The sequence below is a fragment of the Diceros bicornis genome, chromosome 25, assembly GCF_020826845.1.
Source record: "Diceros bicornis minor isolate mBicDic1 chromosome 25, mDicBic1.mat.cur, whole genome shotgun sequence".
Taxonomy (NCBI): Eukaryota; Metazoa; Chordata; class Mammalia; order Perissodactyla; family Rhinocerotidae; genus Diceros; species Diceros bicornis.
Genome location: NC_080764.1, coordinates 17,394,681 through 17,409,599, shown reverse-complemented (window position 1 = coordinate 17,409,599; position 14,919 = coordinate 17,394,681). Strand labels below are relative to the sequence as shown.

At 36.4% G+C, this 14,919-nt stretch overlaps 1 protein-coding gene across 6 annotated transcripts in view; it reads left to right on the top strand.

The window, feature by feature from the left end:
* The window catches only part of RIC8B (RIC8 guanine nucleotide exchange factor B), a 99,523-nt gene that overhangs the window by 62,545 nt on the left and 22,059 nt on the right, over positions 1–14,919 (top strand). For all 6 annotated transcript variants that reach the window (XR_009223936.1, XR_009223935.1, XR_009223939.1 and 3 more), the window contains exons 7-8: positions 821–965; positions 10,333–10,477. Coding sequence is in view for 3 of the 6 variants with exons in the window: in XM_058568503.1 (XP_058424486.1) it covers positions 821–965; positions 10,333–10,477 (290 nt within the window). In the remaining 3 variants the exon portion in view is untranslated. The remainder of the gene's footprint in view (positions 1–820; positions 966–10,332; positions 10,478–14,919) is intronic.

Sequence of the window (14,919 nt, the reverse complement as noted above, 5' to 3'; positions counted from 1 at the left end):
GTGAGGAAATGTTGCCCAAGAGCTCAACCCTTGAATATTCCAACACTTAGAAAACAAGAGGAGAAAAGAGAATTGCCAAAAGAGGCTGAGATGAAGCAACCTGTGAGATAGGAGGAGAACCAGAGGAGGAGGGGTCTGGGTCGATGAATGGGTGAGTGAGTGAGCGAGCAAGCGAACAGACAAACCAAGCCCTCTGAAGATCCGTCTATAAAATAGGGATGATGATGATGTTACTACCTCCTCTGCAAGGTCACTGTGAGGATTGATTATGGAGAATGTATGCATATCATCTATTAGAGCATCTAGCACATAGGAAATACTCAATAATTAATAGCCATTTTTTATTATAAAATAAAACTAGAAAACGTAAGTACAGGTTTTTTAATTAAATACTGAAAATGCCTCAGGAATTAAAAGAAGGGAAAAATCAATATGAGTCAGGGTATTAAGGAAGTCTCCATGAAAGAAAGAGAAACTTGACCCAGACTTTAAAATGAATTTTTTTAGAGGCAGGCAGAGGCATTCCAGGTACTGAGATGAATGAAAACTCAGAAATGGATTTGAATATATCATGGTGGTACAGTGAAGAGATATTTCTCTTCAAATGAAATTTCGTTACAGGCATGAAATTATTTGAGGTTTGTTTTTTGTTGCTGTTTAGTTTTATTTTATTTGGAAGCAAACCTATTTATTTTCAAAACATTTTTTCCATTCATAAAACTGAGCTCAGTAGACATTACAAGACTGACCAGTTGCGTGGTACCACCCTCACTTTGTCTAGTACTCATGATTGATGATGGTTCTGCATTTGTGCCATTAGGTTTTACCACCATTGAGGGATGTGACAAATCGACCTGAAGTTGGCTCAACTGTGAGAAATAAGCTGGTGCGCCTCATGACACATGTTGACCTTGGAGTCAAGCAAATTGCTGCTGAATTCCTTTTTGTCCTTTGCAAAGAGAGAGGTAGGTTAAACTCTCTTTGCCCTCTACTTTTTTATCTTTCTTGGGGAATTTGAGAAATCTTTCTGTTAGTAGTGGCCATCTCATTCCACTCTTTTCAGAGTTTTCTCTCTGTCTGTTCTATTAGAGGACCTGAGGAGATATTAAAAATTAATAATTTAAAAACATTTTCTATACGCTTCTGAATTCATTGAGACATGCAGACAGATAAACTACCAAACATACTCATATTTAAACTTTCCCTTCAGTATCCTTAACCCAGACTTCTTAATCTTGATGAGTCAGGACCTGGAGCCATTATGAAAAATCTGCCTAAGTCAGTCAGGTGCTACTGTTTTGATAACCATACCAAGGCTCAGGTTAGTTCCCCTTTAATTCCTCTTGGAATTAAAGCTATAGGAGTTTTGGTTCTTTTCACTAAGTTCTTTAATCAATATTTATTGAATGTGAGCTATATAATACACTGGATAGAAGTATAAAAATGTCTAAGATAGGATCTGGCCCTGTGGCCTAGTGGTTAAGTTCACTGTGCTCTGCTTCAGCTGCCCAGGTTTGGTTCCTGGGCATGGACCTACACCACTCATCAGCGGCCATGCTGTGGTGGCAAGCCACATACAAAATAGATGAAGATTGGCAACAGATGTTAACTCAGGGCTAATCTTCCTCAAGCAAAAAGAGGAAGATTAGGGGCCACAGTGGTTAAGTTTGTGCACTCTACTTTGGCGGCCCGGGGCTTGTGGGTTTGGATCCCAGGTGGGGACCTACATACTGCTCATCAAGCCATGCTGTGGTGGTGTCCCACATACAGTATAGAGGAAGATTGGCACAGATGTTAGCTCAGGGTGAATTTTCCTCAGCAAAAAAAAGGAGTCTTAAGATATACCCCTTACCCTTGAGATAAGGGTGAGATAGAGGTAGAGAGAAATTTAAAAATAACTATACTACAATGTAATAAATACTACTCTATAAGTATATAAAGTGATTGTCTTCTGAGATACATCTAATAATTAAAAATATTTCCTAAAATTGTATGGGTTCTATTTGCTCAGCAAAAGGCAAGTTCTCCAAACAAGGAATTTTTACTAAGTTATTCAGATATTCTTACCTATTTCTTTCTTCATCTCCTAGTTTATAAATGTGCTAGTATAAAAGTCCTATCTAAGCAGATTTTATATTCCACTTTTTTAAAGTACTCCAGTTTTGTGAGATAGATAATTTGGAGGTGGAAAACTTCACTCACTTTTCTCAAAATCTTAAGTCAGTTGAATTCTCTTTTTTCCCCTCAGCTTTATTGAGGTATAATTGACAAATAAAATTGTATATATATATAAAGTATACAACATAATGATTTGATATACATAGTGAAATGATTACTACAGTCAGGTTAATTAATACATCCACCACCTCACGTAGTTACCCTTTTTTTTTTTGTAGTGAGAACGCTTAAGATCTACTCACAACAAATTTCAAGTGCACAATACAGTATTATTAACTATAGTTAGCATGCTATACGTTAGATCCCCAAAACTTATTCATCTTATAACTGAAGGCTTGTACCCTTTGACCAGTATCTCCCCATTTCTCCCACCCCCAAGCCCTGGTAACCACCATTCTACTCGCTGTTTCTATGAGTTTGAATTTGTTTTTTTAGATTCCATATATAAGTGAGATCATACAGTATTTGCCTTTGTCCAGCTTATTCATTTAGAATAATGTTCTCTAGGGTTTTGTTGTCACAAATAGCAGGATTTCCTTCTTTGTCATGGCTGAAATTATAAAATATACAATATTCCCTTATATACCACATCTCGTTTATCCATTCATCTGTCAGTGGACACTAATCTTGTTTCCACTTCTTGGCTATGTGAATAATGCTGCAATGAACAAAGGAGTGCAGGTATCTCTTGGGGATACTGATTTCTTTTGGATATATACTCAGAAGTGGGATTACTTGATCATATGGTAGTTATATTTTTAATTTTTGAGGAACCTGCATACTGTTTTCCATAGTGGCTGCACCAGTTTACATTCCCATCAACAGTGAACAAAGGTTCTCTTTTCACCCCATCCCTTGCTAACACTTATCTCTTGTCTGTTTGATAAAAGCCATCCTGACAGGTGTGAGGTGATCTCTCATTGTGGTTTTGATTTGCATTTCCCTGATGATTAGTGGTGTTGAGCACCTTTTCATATATCTGCTGGCCATTTGTGTGTCTTCTTTGAAAAAATGTCTATTCATTGGTACTTTGCCCATTTTTTAATTGAATTATTTGCTTTTACGCTATTGAGTTGTATCCATTGAATTCTTGAACTTCATTTCTGACTGATTGATCTAACCACTTCAGTTCCTGTTAAGATGGTATATTAGCAACATAATTTGATCAATATCGTAACAGCGATAATAAACACAGCTATGTGCCGGACGTTCTATGCATCATCTCATTTAATTTTCATAAGGATTCTGTAAGGTGAATATTATTATTATTATTATTATTTATTTTAGTGTCATAAATGAGGCAACCTGGCACTTGAGAGCCTTTTAGTAATTTATCCAAGGTCACACAGTTGCATAGGGCTGAAGCCCAGATTTGAGTCTTGTCTTTCTATTCTGCCATATTTCCTCTCATAATAATTATCTTCAGCTATTATCATAGGCTGGTTTATTTAACATCTTCTCTTTTAAACAATTCAATTCTTTCGTGACTTTGAAAAAAGATTGATTTAGTATCTTGGAATTAAGTGACTGGTATAGTGTTTTGCATATAGTAATCTGTAAATACTGGCTGAATTGAATTGATTTTTCTGAAATCAGAAATTAGCTGTTTTTTAAAATGTAATTATGTATGTATATATATAAATCGAAACCACACATATGTGTATCTATTCATTAAAAAAGGTTTATCAAAATATACACCAAAATATTATCCATTGTTACCTCTGAGTAGTAGGATGACTGGTGACTTTTTTTTCAGTTCTCTGTATTTTATAATTTTTCTACAATGAGTATACATTCTTGTATACTTTATAAAAAGTCTTTAAAAGGGGAAAAATAAAGTTTGTTTCTTCTATAATTACATATCTAAATATATAAATTACATATCTAAATATAATCACCTTACTAATGATTTTAGTGAGTGTCACAGCAAATATGGTATATATATTTATAAATGAATTTGTTAATTGTTTTTCATTTGAAATGGTTAGCTTTGTCCCCCTTGGACCCAATATTTAAGGTTTCATAGTCCTAATTTTGAGCCTAAAGCCAACTCATATTAACAAAATTATATCTTTTTCATTTGACCTTTAACAATTCTGTATATATTCCTGCTTTTCTTTCCAATTTGATTTTAAGTTTAGTAGATGTATTCTTCTGGAATAAAAATTTTCTTGTTCATCAAATACTTTTTGAGCTAGACCCTAGGAATACAGCGGTATACAAGATAAACAAGGTCTTTGCCCTCGTGTTATTTGCTTTCTTATCAAGGGTCACAAACTCAAATGCCTACAAGTGCCAAGCTGGTAATAAAAGTAAGTCAAATGGACTGGACATAAGATGATACATGAAAACTGACACTTGGCTCATTGTTGGGGAGACAGTGGGTTGGGAATCAAGGAGCAAGGGTACTGGAAAGAGGACATTGCTTCTATTTAGCTACAACTGATCGTTACCATGAAGGCAGATGTGGCCACTGGTGCCAAGTCTTTCATATTTTTTAAGAGAAGCCAGGACTCAGGACTTTTATATCAAATCTCCCAGTTTTTAAATGCTGTCAACTAATTCTAATTTAAAACCTTCTACCAAAAAAAAAATGTTTGTAGTCCACATTAAACTTATAAGTCATCAGTTTTTGGAGTTTGGGTTGGGTTTGGAGGCAGACTATATCAAAATCAAATAAATTTCAAATAATTTATCAGAGTGGCTGAACTTCCTCTTAAGGATGTTCAAAGCTAAATTTGAAGGTACCTGATCAAGGCTCAAAGGTCAGACCACTACTAAGTAGAGACAGTAAGTAGCAGTAAAATCGGGTTAGGAACACAGAGACTAGACTAAGAAGGAAAATTAAAAATGGGGCGAGATACAAAGGGCAAAATCTTATGGAAGACTTGGCACAGAAAGAGCCATCCAAGTGTCTTAAATACCCATCTGTGCCGGGCTAAATGGTATCTCCAGCTGACAGTGGCCCACAGGTTAACTTGCGCCACCAACTTCTTTTGTTGAGCCCTGACAAAACTAAATTTTTATTATCTGCTCTGCAAATTGTGTACTTTCTACAGGGGGCCCAGAGATAGGCCTTACATAGTTTAATAAAGGAAAATAATTTGTAAAATAACCCCCTGCCTATGTGGGGTTTTCCCCCCTTTTAACGCATTCATTAATTCCCACTACGTGCTAGGCATTGTGGTAAGGGCTGAATTGCATAGATAAATAAGGCTTGAACTCCCTCAGCACATAGCCTCACACCTATAAACTTAACTTTTGTCTCCTTTATTTCAGTCTCAGAGGAATAGATTTCTCTTTAGCTCACAGCTAACAGTCTCCCTTTCCTGCTGATCTTTTCTCTTCGTATCTTCTCAGAAGCCTTGCCCCATCAATTGTTACCCTCTATTCCTTTGTTTTTTAACTCTCTCTATGTGTTTTCCTTAACCTGTGTACATCTTCATGTCACTGTCCTTCACATCTCAGCATCTTGAAAGACTAACCTGTTTTTAGTATTCTTACACTCAGGCTTCGGCTTGCTGCAAGTCAGGCTTTCCACTACCATTCCCTGCCCCCCAAATTCCACTAAAAATACTCTCAGTAAGGTCACAAATTAATTTTCAAAAGCAATGGATATTTTTTCGTCTTTATCTTACTATATCTCTCGTAACAGTTGACCCTATTGACCACTCTCTTTGTTTCTGTTCTGCCACACACTCCTAGATTTCTTTTGACCTGCCTCTCTGTTCTTTCTTTTCAGTCTCATTTGCTAACTCCTATCTTTGTCCACATTTAATTGCCGGCGTTCCCTAGAGCTCTCTTCTGGCCCCTGTTCTCACTTTACATTGCTCCCTGAGTGATCTCATCTTATCCCTTGGCTTCTGCTTCAGTCTGTTTGCTGAGGATTCCCAAATCTGTGTATCTCTTAAACTATTAAAATAGTTATAGCTCTCTGTTTCTGGTCAGGTTTTCTTCAGTCTGTCTTCCACATGGCTAACAGAAGGATTGTTCTAAAATACAAACATAATGTTGTCATTCCCCCTTATAAAACTTTAATTTTTAATGACTCTCTGCACCTGCATGGTAAATTTTACCTCCATGGCCTACCTCTGTAGTGTATTCTAAATCCACTCCCACCTTACACTTTCTACTTAATCATACTAAATTTTTTTTCTTGCCTAATTATACTGTACAATATCTTGGCATGTCTCCATGGCTTGGCAGATGCTGTTCCTCTTACACAGAATGCCTTTCTCTATCTTTGTTAGTATGGTGAGCTTTATTTATCCCTGAAGATCAGCTTTAGTATCATCTCTGTGAAGACTTCTCTGATCATCCAAGGCACAGTTGATCATTATCTGCCTTGTACCATTTTTACTTATCTGTGTTTTTAATACTTTTGACATTTGCTATGTTGTAACTCTTTGTTTGTCAAACTTGCATTCTAGACTTTGAGTTTCTTTACGTTGTAGATCATGTCTTCTTTATCTTTGGATCCCTAGTGTTTAATAACGTACCTTATAGATAGTTAATAAAGTACCTATCTATAAGTGTTTAATGAAAGAACAAACATTTGTGCTCTCTATGAATTCGGTGTGGTAAATACACTGTCTTGTGGATTTCTCTGTATAAAGGAATAATTTTAGTACACTGTGGTAAGCACCATAAGAGAGGAATGTGCCAGGTACTATGGTAACCTGGAATAGGGAGTGATTGGGTGGTGTGGGGAAGGTCAGAGAAAGTCTGTACAGAAAAATGGGAAACAGCCTTGGTATGTACAGAAAGGAGACTAGTTCAAGGTGTGAGGAATCCACAATGTGCAGGAGAAATAGGAAATGAATTGGGAAAAGAAGGCAGAGGCCAGAAAATGAAGAGCCCTTTAGGCCCTGTTTTAGAACTTGAGCTTTAGCCTATAGGGAAGATATTAGAGGTTTTATCCAGGAATGTGATAATATCATATTTTTGCTTTACAAAGATATATCAGGCAGTTGTATGGAATAAGGAATGAAGGGGTGTGAGACCTCTAGCATCTTGATAAAACAATGGTAAAATATTTCTTGCAACATTCTGACTGAATGTTGATTTGCTTCATTTCTGCAGCAGTTTTACCTAACTGCGTGGATGATTATTGTGACAAAAACAAATATATTTGTGTGTTTGTTTTTTTTTCAAGGACCAACTGAAGAATCTTTTCTTTGCCTTAGCAGCTCACCTTAACATCCAAGTTCAATCCGTTTTCCTTTTACTACTTTCCCAATTCAAGTAGGATGTTAAACTGTGCATTTGAAAATAGACTAAAAAGTAGCTAGAAACACTCCACCAAATACAGTCCAGTCTCGTATCCCAGGGTTCTACGTCTGCAGATTCAACCAACCATGGATTGAAAGGCCTATGATGGTTGCATCTGTATTGAACACATACAGACTTTTTTTTCTTTTTATTATTCCCTAATCAATACAGTATAACAACTATTTACATATAATTTGCATTGTATTATGTATTATAAGTAATCTAGAGATGATTTAAAGTATATGGGAGGATGGACGTAGATTATATGCAAATACTATGCCATTTTATATAAGGGACTTGAGCTTATATAGGATTTTGGTACCTGCAGGGGTCCTGGAACCAATCCCTTGGGGATACCAAGGGACTACTGTAATGTCAATCAAAACTTTACAAAGAAAATGCTTCTCACCATGAGGATTTTGTAGTCCATTTGTCTCCTTTGCCCAACCCCCATTTTTAAGTATTTTATTCTGTTAACAAAAGTTCATTTGATTTTAAAACTATTGGCTAGATAGCTTATCTGTTTTGAAGGTAAGGTGTGTCTTAAATAGTCTTTGTAACCCAAACTGTCACAGAGTTGACACAGTGTTTGTTCCAGTGAATGACCAGTAAGCTTTATTTTCATAAAAGTGGTAGGGATTTTTACTATTAACTAGCTTCAAGGAGGATTTTCTGCATATGAAAGGAGGTTATTTAGTATTGTGTTTACTTCTTTTTAACCTGTTTTGACCTTTCATAAACTCTGCATTCTTAAACTATTTTAATCTTTAACCTTTGTAGGTGGTTATTTACATTTTACGTCTTTTTTTATTGTTGTTATTTTGTTTTTAAGTATATTCATTTAAACCGTTTATACATATCATCTCAATTTAGACTTGAACAATTTTAGTGAATATTTCTTTTCTGGAACCAACAAACCATCCTTGTTTGTTAAAAAATAAACCTTATCAAAAATGCTTACAATGAGAGTATCAGTGCCATGTGGGAAGATCTATGATCCTTCAGCCTCAGTGACTTTGTGTCTGACCATGTCATTAAGGTCATGTCTGACCTCCATGAATATTAAGAATACTTGTATACACTGGATATTCACTTCTTCTAATAACCCAGTAAGAATTCATTAATTTATCTAAACCACTCCATCTTGTGGAGGCACTGATGGCAAGAGGGAGCATATCAGATTTATTCAGAGGGCTTTCACATTATGCCACCATGATCCCTCACTAAATTCTAGTATGATTCTATCTAGCATCTGCTGAGAATTATTACCAAAGAGACCGCAGTTACCAATAGGTTTTAAGGTAGAAAATTGTTGATAGCAACCAGTGTAAACTTTATTTAATCTACTTATGTTATTACTCCATGTTTCCTTTTGCACAAATTTCACCAGTTTGATATATCCTTTGAAAGCAAGACTACCTTTTATTTGTCCCCAAACAACCTATTTTCAGTGTCAAGGGAGGTACCCTCTTGTTCAAGTATTTGAAAATTTAATGGACAACTCTATCCTGGACTATTCGTCCTATCCATGCCCTTCATGATTTCATACTCTGAACATATATATCCTCTTTTCTTACCTACCTATTTCCCTATCCACTGCCCCTTCTCACGTCCCCAAAGTTATTTTAATTGCCTTCCTCTGAATCTTCTCCAGCTTTATTTTGTCTTTTTTGAGGTAAGTGACCTGAATTACAATTATATTTCAGATGTAAATTTTACTAAGACTTGATAAGATAGTGTTGTGTTTTGTTTCCTACAGTTGTTTTTAGGATGCCATTTTATTGAAGCCTTTATAAAGCCTTAAGTTTTTAAGTTTTGCCAATTTTTACCTTTTGATTGAATATTCTAGTGTTCACGTTAAAATTGTACCTGAAGAAAAGAAAGTGCTCCTAAATAAAGCTGCTAATGATTGCTTAGTGTCTTCCTTAAAGGTACTTAGAAATCACCAAAAAAAAATTCCTACAGTTCAGGGCTCCCCTGCAAAAGTTGTACGTGTCTGCTCATCTTAAATATATCACCTTACACTGATGACAAAGCAATATTTACAGAGGACCTGCACCAGATGCTTCATTGGGCTTTTTTTTTTTTTGGTTGACTAAAATAAGTCTAAAATGATGATTTTAACAAGGAAAAAGAATGAATGTTTACTTTGTGCCAGATACTTTTCTGAGCACTTTGCATGTATTAAGCTGTGAGGTAGATATTATTATTCCAATTCCCCAGATTAGAAAATTGGGGTACAGAGCTACAAAATAACTTACCCAAGGCCAACCAGCTAGTAAGTGGTAGAACCATTATTGAAATCCAGCCAGTCTAACTCCTGGGCCTACCTTCTCAGTAGGTATCATGTGCTTACATATTGTTGCTGACGTTTTGAAAAAGCAACAACTTAGCCTATCCTATTTGCTAATATCCTTAAGTTTTCTTATTTCTTATACTCTTTCCCTCTAATTCCTATAGAGGGTATAAACAAGATTTTACATTATGTGCTATTTTGATAAAATCCCAATTTGGCTTTCATTAACACCGGTTTCTAATCATCATTTCTCTAAAACTGGATAAAGAGATAAGATTTGCGATCAGAAACTTAAAACACCACCCTTTCCAAGGGCCCAGTGGTCACAGAGGCCTCACTGCTGCCACAAAGTATATTCAAAACAGCTCCATTTGAATTTCTGATACCTGAAAAAAGGCTTTTGGCCCTCAGAGCTTTTAGGAGAATTTGTAGGTAATTCTGTATAATCACTACTACACTTTGAAAACCTCTCAATTTTAAGATTTACTGCCATGGCGTATATCTCCAACCTCCCAGTGTTGGTGAGTAGTCGATGATGATAGTGTGCACCCAAGGATTCCTGTCTAAAACCTATTCTGTTTTTGCAGTGGATAGCCTGCTGAAATACACTGGCTATGGGAATGCTGCAGGACTGTTGGCGGCCAGGGGCCTCTTGGCTGGAGGAAGAGGAGATAATTGGTACTCAGAGGACGAGGACACAGACACTGAAGAATACAAAAATGCAAAACCAAAGTATAGTATCAAGTTTCTTTTCACCTAACTATGTCTGTGCCTTTGAGTTGGTTATTTGCCTTTCACTTGCTTTGTGTTTCCTTGTCCAAGTTTTTCTTTTCTTTTGTGGATTTGGAAGCTTTCCGTTTAATAGTGTTTTTAAAGGCAGTTTCATAGCTAGTGTCTTAGCGAGTGACTTCAAGTGACTGAGGAAGAATAATATTGCTAGGAATGGTCTGCTGCATGATATTTTCAACATGCTCATTATCCTTCTCACGTATTAAGAGAGATGGTGTTTTTAGAGATCTGCCGTCATATACTTTAAAAGTATTGTTGCTTACTTTTTGCTTTCTTTTCCATATGTTGAACTCTTATAAGATATAACCAAGACCAAGTTTTTAAGTATCTTTCTCAGCAATCTTTCTCAGGTTCCATACATTCTGATCTTCCCTCTTGTATTAAAGTCCTTAGTGTAGAAATCAACAGAATAAAGCAACGAAGCACATCACTAGGAAAAGGAAGGAAGTCTGGCTCCACAGTAAATTTTAATCAGACACTTAGGGAATCATCTTTTATCGGTTGCATTAGTGCACTGAATAGGCAAACCAGAGACTCTGTCATGTCTTCCCTGAGTCAGTGCTTACAAATCAAAGACACTAATTCTACTCTTATCCCAAAACAAACCGCCTCCACTTCCTTCTATTCCCTCCCCATCCTTTTTATCCCCCTCTCAACCCTCAGTTTAGGTAAATTTCTTAGTTTCCACTTATTAGGAGTTATCTGAACTCAGTTTTCTGGTTTCCGATACTGAATGTTAAAAGAGTGTGCCCTTCTGAGGCTGACCTGGTGGCATAGTGGTTAAGTGCCTGCGCTCCACTTTGGCGGCCCGAGGGTTCACGGGTTTGAATCACGGGTGCACCGATGCACCGCTTGTCAAGCCATGCTGTGGCGGCGTCGCATATAAAGTAGAGGAAGATGGGCACGGATGTTAGCCCCGGGCCAATCGTCCTAGGCAAAAAGAGGAGGATTGGCATCAGATGTTAGCTCAGGGCTGATCTTCTTCACACACACAAAAAAAGAGTATGCCCTTCCCTTTTGGCATTATTGATGATGTTGACATGCTATGTTTTCTACTGGCAGTCTTCTGGAGTGTGATATGGATCATGTTGAGCAAGGATAGAAAATCATTATCTGCAAAATTAGGCCTCCCCTTTTTTTAAGTATAGATTGTGCCTTGTTGACATGAAAGTAATGGGTTGTCAGAAGGTAAAAGAAAAGATCATTCCCTAATCAGAGAGGACTCATATGGCCTGTATTCTTGGCAAATCAGGTCTGAGTAGGTAGCATTACTTATAGCATCCCCAGTCTTACAGCCTCAGCAGGGTTGAGTGGACACACATAGAGTGTGTCCTAGAAGAAAAGACTTGGGGAAAAAAAGCCAGCAGAGACTCTAAGCAGTAAATTCTTAAGACTGTCACCATTTAGATGTTATAAATTTGGCATCTCTATTCAAGTATTTGAAGCTAAGATAGAGGAATCATACTTTAATCTTTCCCTAATTAGAGAAATCATCATTCTTAATTAGTCTTGTTAGCTCTTGATTTTTCCATTCCATAAACTATATTTCTGTATCAGTTTAATTTTTATATCTTTCCATTTGAGACATGAAAATATACCACTTGAGAATTCTCATTTTTAAATGAAGGTGGAAATTACATTAGGCATTCATTGTGTCCCAGGGTATGTGGACACAGTCAACTAAGATGGAAAACTCTTAAGTACTCATGGATGGTTGATATCCATGGTTGCATCTCAATGTGTATTGTTGATTTTGTTTGGTAGATGACTTCTATAATGGTAACAGTCATTTACCTAGCAAGCACCAGAATATTACTATAACAAGAAAGAACTCAGAGAAAATACAAGAACACTGGGTGTCTCCCAATAGTATGGGAAATAGAATTGTGTTACATTATGGAAGTGATGTTAGATTTCAGAAGAGCACCTTTTGTTTAAATCAAGGGCCATGACTGATGTTGATATTGTTATTGTCTTGGCTCTCTGTCATAGGAAGATTCTATACTTAGGCCTTAACATTCCTAGTCAGAATCTTCTTCAGCCTTTGGACCTGGCCTATACTGTTCATAGAAATGTGTGTTAGTGTGGTCAGAATAATCATCATTGTGAGATCTTGTTGTATTTCTTAAACATTGCTCATTACAGGTATAAATATTTGTTTCTCACATAGCATCACATCTTCCCCCTTAAGATAGATTTGCATCTGTTTTTTTCTTACATCTTCCCTCTTTCAGGTGAAACAGTGTAGTGGGATGTTTAATTTGTTCATTTAAAATACTTATTCAAATGGTCCCTGTAGAAGTGGTGGTGAACAAAGTGCTTTGCAAGCAAGACAATCCTTTGTGCTCTGGGGAGTGATCCACAGTGCTCAAAGAACTTTTTCCCTAAAAATTGTTATGAAAACTTTTTACCAATCTAGTCAAGTTTATAAAGTCAGCATCTGAAAAGATTGCTTACTCCTCTACTCCCTGATTACCCTTCACCAATCAGTGTTCCCAAGATCAGTCTGCTTTTTTATGATGTATTTATTTACAGCAGTTGCTAGTGTTGGCAGAAGCAGAGAAATTGCCCTTCATCCAGTTGGCCCTAGTCCCATTTGTCAAAAATGTAAGTGGATTTTGAATAACGCACCAAGGTAACCTGTAATCCTTTAGTGGAATCTGAAACCAGGAATTGTATGGAGCTTACATTCAGGCTATGGGAGACACTTAATATCACAACAGTCTTTTTTGTGTCAAAATAAATGTATTTAATGGAGTGGAAATGGCTTTCTGCAATTAGCACGCTTAGACAAAATACACTCATAGAATTAAGTTACATGCCACACAAGTTTTTGGTGTATGTCTAGCCATATTTGTTAAGAGTTTTCAGATAAACTTTGGTCCTGTATCAAAGGGAAACCAAATTTCTAAATTCTAACTTATACCTGTTTCTTGTATGCCTCTGAGCATGGAGGACCCCTTGACTGTTTAGGTGGTATAATATAACTGACTAATATGGTTTGTACATCATTCCAAACATCAATTGAAAGGTGTGTATATAATGACATTTGGCTCATTTTAGACCAGTAGCTTTCAGGCTGGGTATATAGGAGCCTAGGGGTCCAAAGAGGTGTCTTTAAAGGGCTGCTGTATGGAGGGGCAGAAGGGAGGGGATGCCCAAAGTGGGCAGAACTCTGGGATACCTGCTTATACTCTTAATACCCCACACTAGTTCATAATCACATCCAGAAGCTTAAAAGCATTGTACCAAGCAACGCAAGGGAGTTTCCTTCTTGACTGCATTTCTCTCAGCAGTAGCTGTGGCAGCAGCTGCATAGATAGTCTCTTCAGCACAAGACAAGAGACTTTTTCTATTGTCAAGATTTCGTTATGCTGCTTTAAGTCCCATTATAATTGTCTTTATATATCAGGGCTATACAAATGAAAAGCTATCTTTGTTTTTAATATTTCTTGAAGTAAATGAACCAGAAACCAGGACTTGAAGATTTTTCTCTTTGCCTAGTTTGGGCTCTGTTGGTATATTTATGTATAATAGAATTTAACTAGCAATTCTAGGAACTGGAATTTATTTACTGTAAGCAGTCGTAAAACGCAATCTAAATTCAGATCTCTAAAAGGCCAGAATTGAAAATGAAATCATTGCCTCTTCTGCCGTGTATACCAGTTTCAGAAGTTAACCAGCCTTTGTGATATTTGCATTCATACCAGTTTTCCCCTTTCAAAATAGAGTCTTCTAATTTTTCTTTTGTATTATAATTTGAGTAAATGGCCAGCAAAAGGCCAGGTGTGTCAGCTAAACTACAGTGTTGAGCTTTGCTCCAGGTTTCATTTGCTATAGATTCACAGCATAGTTTTCTGTATCTTTTATATCAAGAATATCACTCTTAATCCAACAGCGCAACACAGGAAACGTTTGAAAAGCAATATAATTTAAAAAGGCATTTTGGAACTTTTTAAATTGCCTAGATGCAACTTGGTATTCATGTATGTATATGTATTGAATATGTATATTTGTATGGCTGATACATGATAGACACTTAATGAATATTTGATAAATGAATGAACAAATGACACCACATTACCCTAGTTCTTTTCATTGCTAATAGAATGTAAAAACTTGGATTAAGATGTTGTTTCATAATTTACCCTATTTCTTTAATGTGGAATCTGTTACATTTATATGGTAATTCTCAGATTACTTGAGACATTTTCAGCCTCAGTCACCATTAACTGGTGTCTCTTCAGAATATCTTATATCTGAATTTAACTATAGCAAACTCCACAAAACACCTAGTTGTTGCATAGCTTCTTTGGTTAATGAAGCTTGCGCATGTAGCTCCGTAGTGACAATTTAACTGAGTTATCCAAAGCCTTCTGGCTTAT